The sequence below is a fragment of the Motacilla alba genome, chromosome 1, assembly GCF_015832195.1.
Source record: "Motacilla alba alba isolate MOTALB_02 chromosome 1, Motacilla_alba_V1.0_pri, whole genome shotgun sequence".
Taxonomy (NCBI): domain Eukaryota; kingdom Metazoa; phylum Chordata; class Aves; order Passeriformes; family Motacillidae; genus Motacilla; species Motacilla alba.
Genome location: NC_052016.1, coordinates 10,991,039 through 11,004,295, shown reverse-complemented (window position 1 = coordinate 11,004,295; position 13,257 = coordinate 10,991,039). Strand labels below are relative to the sequence as shown.

Genomic DNA, 13,257 nt, shown 5'->3' with positions numbered 1-13,257 from the left:
GGAAGAAGGAGGCAAGGTCCATGGCAGTCACACAGCAGGCTGCAGGATCAATGCAGCTCTTCCCACTGCCTTTGCTCCATTTCCCTCAGCCTTCCCATCCAATTGCCATGCTGGGAAGTGTGCTGCATCACAAGGAGAGGTCTGACAGGAAGCCTTTCTATGCTCCCTTTTGAAACCTGCCTCGTGTCAGGCTCTGGTGTCTTGCCCAGTGACACGCAGAACACCCTCCAGGGCCCGGGTCTGAAGCAGCAGAGGAGCAGAGTGTTTTTCTCTCTGACTCCGCCTGCTTTGCTGACAGAGGATTTGGCACTACCATTCATGCTAAAAATACTTTTACATTCCTTCAGTAAGAGTATGACATTTTGAGCATTGTACAAACCAAGTCTCTTTAACACTACTTAACTAAAGCTCTTCTTTCACCACATCTTCATTATGCCCTTAGGTGTCAACACACTCTTCAGCTGCTCTCTCTCAATGAGATAGTTCTTATCTCATCATAGTGATGATGCTCCAGAGTGTCTTGAAAACCCAGGATTAAAAATGAATGTTTTAAATGCAATTAGGAACACTGCACAGGTTGAAAATTAATTCCTAGTTCTCACATTGATCTAAGAGGGAGTGTAAGTGCATTTTTAGGTTTGTGAGCACTACTGAAAGAAAAAAAAAAATTATTCAGATGATTAAAGCTAACATGACTTGTCAGAGAAGAGCCTAAGTGTACTTGGACCCAATTCAGAAAGATACTTAGGAACATGGCTGGCTGTAACCTGTGAAACACTAAGCACTTAAAACACCACCAAAAGGGCAGAAGGAAAAGGAAAATCACACAATGGCCAAATCTGCCAGATGTGTTTTTCTCAAAAAACTCTGCTCAGTCTTACAGCAGGTTTCATACCTTAGCATAAAAATCCTTCAGAAATTGGATAAATAATAGCGAATAAATGACAAAATAACCATGGCAATGATAAAAATAATAACATTAAATCCTTCTCTCAAGAGAGGAGGTGGTAAAGAGTGCAAACAAATTCTAATTACAGGAGATGAAGGAATCAAAGAGGTTCATAAGCAATGTAAGATCTAGTATGTCACCTTGCCGCTGCGTTGGTGATTATTTTCAGACTGCTGGGATTACGGATCAGCTTATCCAGGATGCTGACAATCTGCTCAAACTTGGGTCTGTTGTTTCTGTCCTTCTGCCAGCAGTCCAGCATCAGCTGATACAAGGCAGCTGGGCAGTCCATGGGAGGTGGCAATCGGTACCCTTCATCCACAGCCTTAATCACCTGCACAAGGATAAAAGTTTGTGCAAACTTAAAGGCACTTTACAGCAACTTGGGTTTTTATCAGCTGTGAGAACGTTAACGTGGACATTGTGTGTTTAAACAAACGTGTTTATTCACTAATTGTCTCTGCTTTATCTGCAAAGTAAACCAGGCAGTAGATTAGGCATGCAGAAAGGGGAGTTAAGATACAGTGTGTGACTTTGAAGAAGGTGAGTGTGTGGAAAGGATCTCAAAAACCCACACTCAGTTGAAATAAATCCATAAACAAAAGCCACAGTTAGCAAGAGCTTGCTTAAGTATGCCAAACTTCAAAAGGTCTTGGACATCTCTCTTCTGATTACCCTTAGCAACACATGCTTTCCACATCCTCCAGTGGATGCAAAACTCGAAACACAACAGGAAAAACAGCCTACCCTGCTGAAAAATCAACCTGCCCCCTCAAGAGCCATCCTGAACAAACAGACAAAAGGTCTTGTGGATGATGTCTCAGGGCCACAAAATGGTTTTAAAACTTACCTCATAGATAGCTATACACTTTCTACTAGGCAGTGCAAGCCCAATTCCTTATAATTTGCCTAGACTGATAAAATTTGTCTAGATTTTCTGTAATTTTTCCAGACTGACACCTGCAAAACTAAGACTACTTTAGAATTTATACTGTCCAGAAGCTTTTTAATCCAGCCTTTTCACTAGAATCCAACACTTCTTGATCCTACAGCATCTACTGCTCCATGAATAAAAAACCCCAATGTATTCAATGTAGAAAATGATAAAGCCATATTTTATTAATCTTTGCTTTTCATCTGGATCAATTAATGGAAAAGCAGAAGAAACTATTCTGAATAAGAACAACAGAACAGTTAATGGTTTAAACAACCATGAAGGAAAGGCACATAAATAGGTTAATCCTTCCATTTCTGATTGTAATGGGATATCATTAAAGACATTCCACTAATATATCAGTCAGCACAACAGGATACATTAATCTCCACAAAAACATTCATTACCAATTAAAAGAAATGCAATATTTTCAGCAGAGATTTGGGTTGCAGAGGTACCCATTTAAAAGGAAGTTTTATTATCTTTTTCCTTGTTTAACATAAAGTAGTACAGAAAAATGTTTGACTATAACTATATTACTGACTTATTTATTTTAATTTAGAACTAGTAACAATATATATCATCTCCTTGGAAAATCTGTTTGTGTGAGTGACTGCACTCCATAAAATTTGGTCCATAAGAAGCTCCTGTGGAATAAATCTAAAATTAATAAAACAACAGAAAAATAACCCAAAATAGATATAATAAAAAAATCTTCTTTGGGGAAATGTTATGCTTCTTTAAAAAATACTGGGAGAGCTCCATTAATCATTTGGATTGCAGGCTTGGACAGTTTACTAATGTTACAAAGAAACCTGTATTGAAAGTCTAATCAGATCACCCTCCTTCTCTATTTTATCCATTGATTACTTCCAGAAGCATTTTGGTTTCATTAAACTCTTAGCAGAAATGCTTTGCTTCTCTTTTTCACAAGTGCTAAGAGCAATTTATTCTGTGCATTTGACATTTACAGAAAACTTCTATAGGATATTGCACAAGTGGAACCAAAAGGGGATCAACAGAAATTTAGGAGGGTTTTCTAACGACGAGCTAAGGAATGTAAAAGGCAATGACCTCATTGCAGTGGAATTATTTCCATCATCTTACAGAAAACCACCAATGGGACAAAATTCTCTATTCTGCTCCTTCAGAGGCCCAAAACACTCTGCTATAAAGATGGTGGTTTTTTTTTTTCAAGTTCTAATGAACTTTTACTCGACCACGGGGATCCAGTTTTTATCTCCACACCTTATTTAATGCCACAATCAAAAACTCAGAGCCACCTGCTCTTGGCCTTCTTTCACAGCTTGATCCCTTATCTGAGAACACAACTCAGACAACAATTTACTCACATCCTGGTTGGACATCTCCCAGTAGGGTCTCTCCCCATAAGACATCACCTCCCAGAGGACAATCCCATAGCTCCAAGCGTCACTGGCTGATGTAAACTTCCGATAGGCAATAGCTTCTGGAGACGTCCATCGGATGGGAATCTTGCCCCCCTGGGTGCAAAACAAAACCAGAGAGTCCATTTGACTGTCCTGCAACAAGTATGATTTTGTGTGGTTGATTATTCCATCTCTGAGATTCTCAGTTATCATGATATCGGTGCAAGAAAAGCAGTGTAAGCTGGAAAATGCTGCTGCCATTTGGCACAAGAGCAAAAGAGAGTGTAAAATACATTTCAGTGCAAAATCTACTGATATCTGGTAGATTTACTATAGATTTATCTATCTACAATATAGATTCATTGTACATTACATTAGATACACACACATATATATTATATATATATAATATATATATATGTGTGTGTGTGTGTGTGTGGTGTAGCATAATTTGCACAGATAAGAGTAAATGGTAAATCCAGTCTGGTTGATTTTCAGTGATGAAATGTTTGGAAACTGCCACGACAGTCATACAGCATTAAAGGTGAAAAACCCACTCCAAGGTCCTTGCTTATAACCCAGGTCCTTCTGCACAGCACAGGAGGTCTGGATTTGGCTGATTTTAAGGCATTGAAGTGAATTCCCTGCATGGCTTCACCAGGTTTTCTAGGACATTCAAGGAAAATAAGGGGCCATGGTGTTGCTTCACTTCACTAAAGCCAAGCCTGCAGCTGACACAGAAAGTCAGATTCAGATAGGGTCACTTGTGCAGAAGGAAGAGTAAAAAAATGTCATCTGGGAGAGTGACTGGACATTTTTTTACAGTCATAAGAGAAGCAAGCCAAATGCCAAACTTGAAGAGAATTGAAGCTTCCAGTACAATTAGCATGGTAGGTAGGGGAACATCTCTCTCTGGTCATGGCCACCACTTGGTGCTGTAGGTCAAGTTAATAAAATGCACACAAGAAACCTCAGGCCGAGTTTCTAAAATGTGAGAATTAGAGGAAAGAGATGATTCCTGGTGATGCCAGCTTTGACAGAGTTTTTTGAGAGTCACACATGAGAAAACGAAGTTCTAAATGATAGCTGTGCAGAACTTGTTCCTGAAGGCAATTCTGGAGTGAATGCGTTTTAGTACAGAAAACTTGTGAGAGTTTAAAGTTATTTCCAGTTATGCACAATGTGTACAGAATATGTTCTGAAGATTTCACACCAGACCAGCTCTTTGCAGTGCTTTTGACACCTCCATTATACTCCAGTCACACACCTCTCCTCACAACCACCTCTGTGGGGAGAGAGTGCTCTGACTTCTACTGAGTAACCAGCAAAAAAAAAGGGATTTAAATATTTTACTGCTTTGCCTATACTCCCATAAACTGTACCTGCACTGAGGGTAGCTGTACAATCACCAGCTTTAGACTCACTGGCTTGATTAACAATAGAAATGCAGGCATTACTGTTAATTAGAAACCTAAATACGGTCTAACTACACTGAAGCATCTTCATTTTCATGGCTAATATTGCATAAATTAAATTAAGGATAAACAATGCAGGCAGTCCTGACTCAGACTACAATTTAGACCTCCAAAATGTCACAGGATAGGTCTTAAAGGCTTGGCAAAGGTCAGGGAGGGGATTGTCTTGGCATATGGTTTTCATGGATCCCATTCTGTTTAGCAGAGCTCCCTACCAAAAGACAAACCTTCATTTCACATGCAACCCTTAAGATCAGCTGAACACCAAATTTCCACATCACTTGCAGACCAGCAAAGAGGACACAGAAGATAAACTGGAGTGTTTGAAACCACTGTTTTATCACTGAAACCAGATGAAGAGCTTGATCTCTCTGTCTCTCTCTTGGAAATTTAATCTATTGGATGATGGTCTTTAGTCACAAAAAGTACATTGTATTTTCCATGCTTTATAACTTTATTCGCAATTCCCAGTGCTGCTCCAGAACAGTACCAAGAACATAAAAATGACTTTGTTTTTCTCATACTCAATTAATAAGCTCCCTTTACAAGCGTCCAGGGGCCCTCCAAGAGTCCAAGGCCCAGCCAAGAAACAAGGAAAGCTCTCCTGTAGCCTCATGTTTTCACAAGAAATCCACTTACAGTTTTAGATGTAAGTCTGATAAAGAAATCAATCTCTCTGTTTTCTATACTAGAAGTGAGCCCTGGTTTTCAATAAAGAACATGGATCCTGGGGGAAAGCCACATCCTAAATTTACATCAACAAAGACCCCACCACCATGAAGAGAATCTGACATCTCCCACTAGACAAGCGCAGGAATTTAATATTGGATAGAAAGTCTTTACAATCCTATGTAAAAAGTAATTAATGCAATTGGAGAAACACTTAAAAAAACCCCAAACACTTATTAGTCTGCTCGCATTTTGGGACTGTTTTATTGCAGAAAGATTAGAAACTCAATGAAACAATTTCTGGCTTTGCTTTACTGAAAAACAAAGGTGCATCAACCCCAGATCCTTATCGCAATGTGTGTGAGTCAGTGGCTTTCAAATTCTCTTTGCTAAGTCTCAGCTGTAATCCTATACAAACCTGCAGATCCACATAGCATTACCATAAATAACCTTAAAATATTAATTAAAATGTAGTTAAAAAAAGAAATCAACTGCCAGTGAACAGAGTCTAAAAGTGTAATTTTGCTCTTCTGCTCCCCAATTTGTCATATAAATGTCATAATTATTTTTAAAAATGGATTTTGCTGACTTTTTTTTTTTTGGAATAGTTTAAGAACAAGAACAGCAATATATTAACTGATTATTTTCTAAGAGAAATACAGTTTTTAATATATTTTTGTTATGGTCTTCCTTTAAGGGCATGCTCATCATAAAGCCAAGCTCCCCAAACTTGAGTAGAAAGACATCTTTGGTGTTAAAAATTGTAGGAGTTTGTTATTGCAGCTCAAAATCCCAGGCACTCTGGGTCAGAGAACCTCTCCCAGGGCTGGAAATCAGTGAGCCAGCAGTAACCAAAAGTTTTATCTTTTGTAGATGGAGCTGCTATTCCTGCAATATCTGTCTCTCCAACATAATTCATCTAAAGTCAACGAAGTCCTCAATTTATTTCAAGCACGTCTGGCACTCCAGCACAAGGCAGCTGTTTCCAGGGCTTCAGAACCCATTCCAATATTCTGATTTATAATCTGTTACAGGGTGACAGCCACAGGCACCTAAGCCACAGGCCTGGGGAGGAGTGAATCAAGAAAAATGGATTCTAACTGAATTACTAGAAGGAGTTTGCAGAAAAAGCTGAAAGTAAAAGCCTGACATTCATTCATTATACCAGGACTTAGGAGAGTTCAGGAGATACCTTAATGGTACAGAACAAGAGAGATTCATGGGAGTGAGATGAGCCAGTTTAACCTTTCTACACACCTGACATTATCTGATGCTGCTTGTCAGTCCCTTACTAATTAATGCATGTTTTATATTGAGATCATCTTCTACTTGAGTAGTCAGTGATGACAGAGCACTGCTCCTCTCCTCTGTGCTTTGGGGCAAGAGAATTTATGGGGTTTTGGTTCCTTTTTTTACCACACCTTCCAATACATCCAGACTGTATCACTGTGATTTTGCACATATAGAGAAAACACAACTGATTTCTGTCCAGCCCGGGCTGCATCTACATTAAAATGCCATGAACACTGGTGATGTATCTATGTGCTTAAATAGTCAAAGTTCATCTACTGATTACCCAAATATTGTCTTTGAGAGACATAATTACAGTCCCTCTACAACTGTGATTGCTTAAATTCACTTGTACTTCATAGTGTGTCATTAGTCCACCCACTTGTCATACAGACATCTGAAAAATAATAAGGATAAACCGGATCCATTGGAAAATGACAATTTTAATACAATCTCGGTGTTTCAATTAAAAGTGAATATATGTGGAGAACGTGGATAATTATAGCACATTCCCTCAGGCACAAAGACACTGAAAAAATTTAAAAATCCAAACAGTCAGTCAGCCTGATTCACGTGCTGGCTTCTGCGTCTGTAAGCAGGCAGACCCCAGCCTGCCAAAGGCCTTTTGTGGTATCAAGGCAGTGACAATAATTCAGGAGGTAAAAAAATGACCCTGGCAGGCAGGAAAGTTCCTTACAACTCCTGATTCCCTGTATTTCACACGTGCACTTGTGATCATTGCATTGTCCTTCAGGCTTCTGGTACAATAGCATGAGTATCACAGATAATGCATTGATATATAAAGGAATACATAAATTATTGATGTATAAAAGGATACATGTTCATAGCCTTTATGCAAAGCTTCAGACATGGCTTCTGAGAACAGCACAACATAAAATTTCACCCAGGCAGTGCTGAGTATTGAAAGCCTGGCTGGGCTTCTTGGGGGTAGATCAATCCTGACTTGCAATTATGAATTAAAGCAGTGGAATCATTCTCAGGCTTTGACATTTTCAGGTGGAAAATAGGGGTAGATAAGGAGCCTAAATAGATAAAGCATCCATCTTTGCAGCTAACTCTATAAATTTCCTAGCACCACTGATACAAAATGGACAGCTGGGAGTAGGAAGAGCTGAAGGACAGGAGGATATCAATATAATACACATTCTGTAATGTTTGAAATTTGAGTTATAACTTAGATTTTTTTGTTGCTTTTTAAAATATCTTGTTGTCAATAAAGCTTTAAAGACATTTAGCTTTAAAGACATTTAATAGTTTGGGACAAAGCCATTATTAGGCACGAAATAGTTTGAGATGATGCCATTATTTTTAAAAAGTGGCATTATTTTTGTCCTATAATTAGTGTTTACAAAATGTGCTAAGTCTAGGAAATGGTCCTGTGTTTTGTGAAATATCCAAGCAGCAGGAACACAAACTGTTTATCTCCCTACCAGTGGAGTGAAGCTCTGTTTCACATCTGTGGTGCCCATTTTTTTCAGCTGGGGATCAAATATCCCACCTGGAAACACTCCCCTGACATCTACATAAGACTCACTTCAAAGCGAAATGTGAGCAAAAAAGATGAATATCAAACAGCCTTGTTCTTCTCTCAGAGCCAACATGTGGCACAGGAATATTCACAGCAACAACTCCTGAAAAAAAATTAGATTTGTCCTAAGTTGTATTTGAAGGTTTTAATTATCTGAGCATCTTCCTGCAGCAGTTTGCACGCACACCATAAATGCCAGATGGAGTTTACTGAACACAGATGATTACACTTCACAAAATAGTTTCTTTCCATCTGATTTCACTACCTAATTGCAAATAGGCAGGTAGACTCAGAAAATAGGTGGCAGGGGGAGAGGAAGAGGAAATGCACATGGAACACTGGCTGAAAACACTGACACCCTGTGTACTCTGATATGCCAAGCCACCTACAGACACATCACTGATGTGACAGCTTCATCCAGTGCTTCATTTTCAGCTTGATTTTAAGAAGAAAGCAAACAAGTGTCTGACACAGCAATACACCTATTTATTATTATTATTACTACTACTACTACTACTACTACTACTAATAATAATATTTATAATATTTACTTATTAGTGCTGTAACACTACTAAGAATGAACACTGTTTTCTCCTACTAATGTCTCTTTATATTAACCATGCCAGATCTCTGCACAGTTTTCTAAAGTGGTATATATTGCATATTTCTAACTCCATGACAAAGTTGATCAGAGGGCAAAGAAAACACTGAAAGGTCAAGTAAAGAATAGAGTCTTTATGCCTGGTAAGTTATGAAGGTATGATAAATGTATCTATTAATGTATGTGTATATAATGTGTAAGAAATCTGTCATTTCTTTCCTCATTTCTCACATGTTATTTTATTTGAATCATGAAGAAGGCAGCGTGTAAACTACTAAAATTATTGATTGCTCCTGTCAGTGTTCAGGAATGAAGGAAACCTTAGAAAACCCACATTAAGGTTATGCTGATACATTGTAATCTGGTTTGTACAGTGAAGATGAGGTGATTACTCTGAGCAATGCAAATTACACTTCACTATGATACTGGATGTTAATGTCACTTTTTGTTAATGTCATTTTTTGTTAATGTCACTTTTTGTAAAGCTAACAAAATCCACTTTAAATAGCATTAAAATAAGCAACCAGATATCCAAGTGTAATACATACATATATATATATATATATATATATATATATAAAGCTGAAGGATTACACAAAAAAAAGGAAGTGTTATTCAGGGTCACAATCAGATGTGCATTTTTTTTGTTTTACTCAGTTAGAGGTACAAGAGCAGGTATAATGACACATCCTTGAAGAATAGTGATTAAAGTGTGCCCCAGTCAGACATATGTCTTATAATGCTAGAAAACACACAAAAATTCGATGGGTAGGATTTTTTTTTTTTTGTACTGTGTGGGAGCTAAATCAGCAGTGTAACTAAAACTTCTCAAAGCACACATGAAGGCTTAAATTATTGTGTGCCAAAAGAACTCAGGCTTTAATTGTAATATTCACTCCCTTACACATCCAGGAGAAAGAAATGGAGCCAAGAATTTTGCATAATCTAAGGAAAGTAATCTACCAACACAAGCCATACTTTTTCTATGAACATTTTATATTTTCTCCAAGACATGAATTTAAAAATAACTGGGATGAGCTCCTGGGTTATTGAACATCTCTGGGCACACAGGACTGACTGCCCTCTGCAACACAGCCTCAGATTTCAGATTTCCATCAGATTTCAGCCTTTGCCACAACCAACAAGAATTTTAAAAAAGGTAAAGGAACACAGGAACTCACCCTTGTGGTGTAAGCAGCTTCTGGGTCATCCTCCAATACACGAGAGAGACCAAAATCTGAGACTTTGCAGACCAGATTGCTGTTGATGAGGATGTTACGAGCAGCTAAATCCCGATGGACGTATCCCATATCCGACAGGTACTTCATGCCAGATGCGATCCCTCGAAGCATGCCCACCAGCTGGATGACTGTGAACTGGGCATCATGCTTCTAGAAAACATTGGAAATATCATCTCAGGGATTGCTCATGTTCCTTCTTGCACAGATTTTTTCATAAATATCCTGGGAGCTCCTCAAATGAAGAGCTCGTGAGTCAGGTGTTGTGATTTAAATGCCACATGTTGGTCTCCCAATCAACTGAGGGAAGGGGACAGATTTGCAATTCAGATAAAAATTCATTTTTCCCCCTTCTTGCTGTCATCAGAGTTTTAATTTCCTAGATGGGGCACGTGTGAAAGCAGCACATAAATCTAGTTGTGTGTGCTCCTGAGACTGGTGTGTCAGAACATTACAGAAACAGATGTCCAACTTCCCTGCAAGGCCACAGGATTTTCTAGTGAAAATCCAAGCCTTCCCCAATGGCCTAATGAAAGTTTTCTATTACACAAGAAATTCATTTAACAAAAGCAAATGCTGATTTGAGTCAGCGGCTTTCAAATTCTGTTAGTTTTAAACTCATTTCTTAAAATTCAAAAATTACTCAAACACATTATGACTTAGCCTAGAAACTATTAGTTGGATATATTTCTAATCATCTACTTCTGGGCATAATTCTAATCTTCCAACTCTTACTAATCCTGTTTGCTAACATCTACTTTTGATATTGATATATGGATATATAGACAATAGGACAGCATTTGTTGTAGTGCAGCTCTCAGATGAATTCCCCAGTGCTGTAAATGTAACCTCATGGGCAGCTCTCCAAATTCTCGTGCTGCTGCTTCTGGAATTTTATTAAATACAAGGGAGCTGGCTCTGTCACATGAAGCCATCTGACATGAATCAGTCTGCCAGACTGATTGCATCCATTTTTCATTTTTAGTTGGTGTACTTGGGGGTGATATTAGCACTGGAAACATTAGACAAATACATGACACAGTAGATACTTAAACAGTCTCTCAGAATTCCCCTTTGTGAAGAAATTAATATTTTAAAAGATTCTTAGCAGTTGTCTGTCCGTTTTTTATCAGAGCAAACACAAGAGAATTTTATATAGAATCTGGAAAAGATTTAGCTAAAAACCAGAAGGTTTCTAATCATGAACAGAATCAGATGCTCAGAGAGCCTTTCAATGGCAATGAGGAAAGCAAACTAAGTAGTTCCAAAAGGCATTTATAAAAAGGTTATAGGGCCTGAGTTGCCTGTGATATTAAAGAGTCACAAGGTTCTTATCTATGTTTCCACATAACAGTAGTAAAAAAAAAAAAAAAAAGTCACGGTAAAATGAAAGAACAAGCTGAACAACTGTTCTGTGCAGTCAGAAATTATTCTCCTTTCCTCAGGGCTCTCTTCAAGGATTTCAAGTCTAAACAAAATATATATAGTTCAGTACAGAGATATTTCATTCAGCTATACTGACACATTATTTATATGTATTTTACATGCTCCAGTGGACACCATAACATATATAGTACATAGAGAAACTAAGGTTGACAATCTATCCCCTTTTGGGGTTAAATGTCTAGTTCAATGTTATGAATTCGGGGGATAATGTCATTCAAGCGTGGCAGAACCAAAGCAGTCTCCCAGCCAAAGCTGAGTTCGCCCTAACAAATTAAAATTAAACCAGTGTTTCCCCTCAGATGGGATTTCACTTCTCCTACACTCCTTGTTTTGCCACAAGTAAATCTTGATGATGCAGGGAGCATTCGAATTTTTTTAGGCTCACTACCAACTTTGACAGAAAACAAAGATAAATCAGCCATAGCACTAGTGTGTCTAAGGTTGGAAAAAGAAAAACGGCCAGTAAACTTTGCTAGCTAAACATTTCTGACATCCTCAGGTACGGGGCTATTCTCTCAACTTTTCATTACTGATAAAATTTCTACAAATCTATTCATTTTGAAAATCTCTAGCTTAGGCATAGAGACTGCCAACCAGTAAGCACAACTGCATTACACAGTCTCCATAAAAACAGTTCTCATTTTTTGTGTGCCAGAATGTTGCTTTGTTTTGTTCATTTTTAATAGATATGACACACTAATGCAACCAAAATTGCCTTAATTTTGGAATAATGCTCACTGCAAATGGACCAGCAGATCCCTAATTGGCTTTCTGAGCACATCATGATGCCCACAAACCCAAATGAAAATAAAGAAATATCAAGCAACAAGAGCTGCTGATGAATCAGTGCAGAGTGGCAGTAGACCCCTAACAAGTCCAGAACAAGAGCCACTTCTGCCCCATTTAGTTTCCTGTTGCACTTACTCGTAGGAAGCTGTCCAAGGAACCATTTTCCATATACTCAGTAACAATCATAACTGGTTTACCTGAAAATAGAGCACAGGGGTCAGGCTTTTCAAAGAAACACATTGGAATACCACCAGCAAACCCAAGCATTTCAGGAATGTGTCCAAATATTCCTAACCCCAAGGATAATTTTTTGATTATTCCTTTACATTTAAAAAAGAAGCAAAAGGTGTGTGGGCAAACTGAGGCTGGGTGCAGATACAGACGGAAAGTGCACAATAAAACACAGGGCACTGGAAAGAGAAGCAGAGTTGTAAGATGAGCATTCTCTCCTTCCAGGCACTCCTTTTCTCTACCGGGATCCCTGACAGCACAAACTTGGACACAGCTGGGACCTAACATGCTGCACCCACGGGGGCACTGGCAAACTCTAAGGAAACAGCCCTTGAAATGCCTTTTTTTCCCCAAAAACTCATTCAGATATATTCAGACCAGTTTTTGAAGCCATTCCTTCCACCCTAGGGCATTTTGTGACAAACTAAGCTTTTCTATGCAGCTCTGACATGCTGGAGAGAAAGTAATGCAAAAATTCATGTGATGACAGGGAAGTTTTCAGACCAAGGTCATTGCCCTGCTAATATTTTACCATGATATGGATTTTATTATTTCATAATATTTACTAATGCTTTGCTTATTTTCTCTTTGTGGTAGAGAGAAAGGTGGGTAAGATCATGAAGTTATTTAAGGAGATGAATTATTATTGCACATAAAATACAGGAAGGCATCTGACCATAAAAGTAGGACAAAGGCCT

At 38.3% G+C, this 13,257-nt stretch overlaps 1 protein-coding gene across 2 annotated transcripts in view; it reads right to left on the bottom strand.

Moving 5' to 3' along the window:
* EPHA3 (EPH receptor A3) overlaps positions 1–13,257 on the bottom strand; it is a 181,626-nt gene that overhangs the window by 15,603 nt on the left and 152,766 nt on the right. For both annotated transcript variants that reach the window (XM_038127806.1, XM_038127814.1), the window contains exons 12-15: positions 12,464–12,525; positions 10,037–10,246; positions 3,236–3,385; positions 1,090–1,283 (exon numbers count right to left, since the gene is read on the bottom strand). In XM_038127806.1, the coding sequence (XP_037983734.1) occupies positions 1,090–1,283; positions 3,236–3,385; positions 10,037–10,246; positions 12,464–12,525 (616 nt within the window). The remainder of the gene's footprint in view (positions 1–1,089; positions 1,284–3,235; positions 3,386–10,036; positions 10,247–12,463; positions 12,526–13,257) is intronic.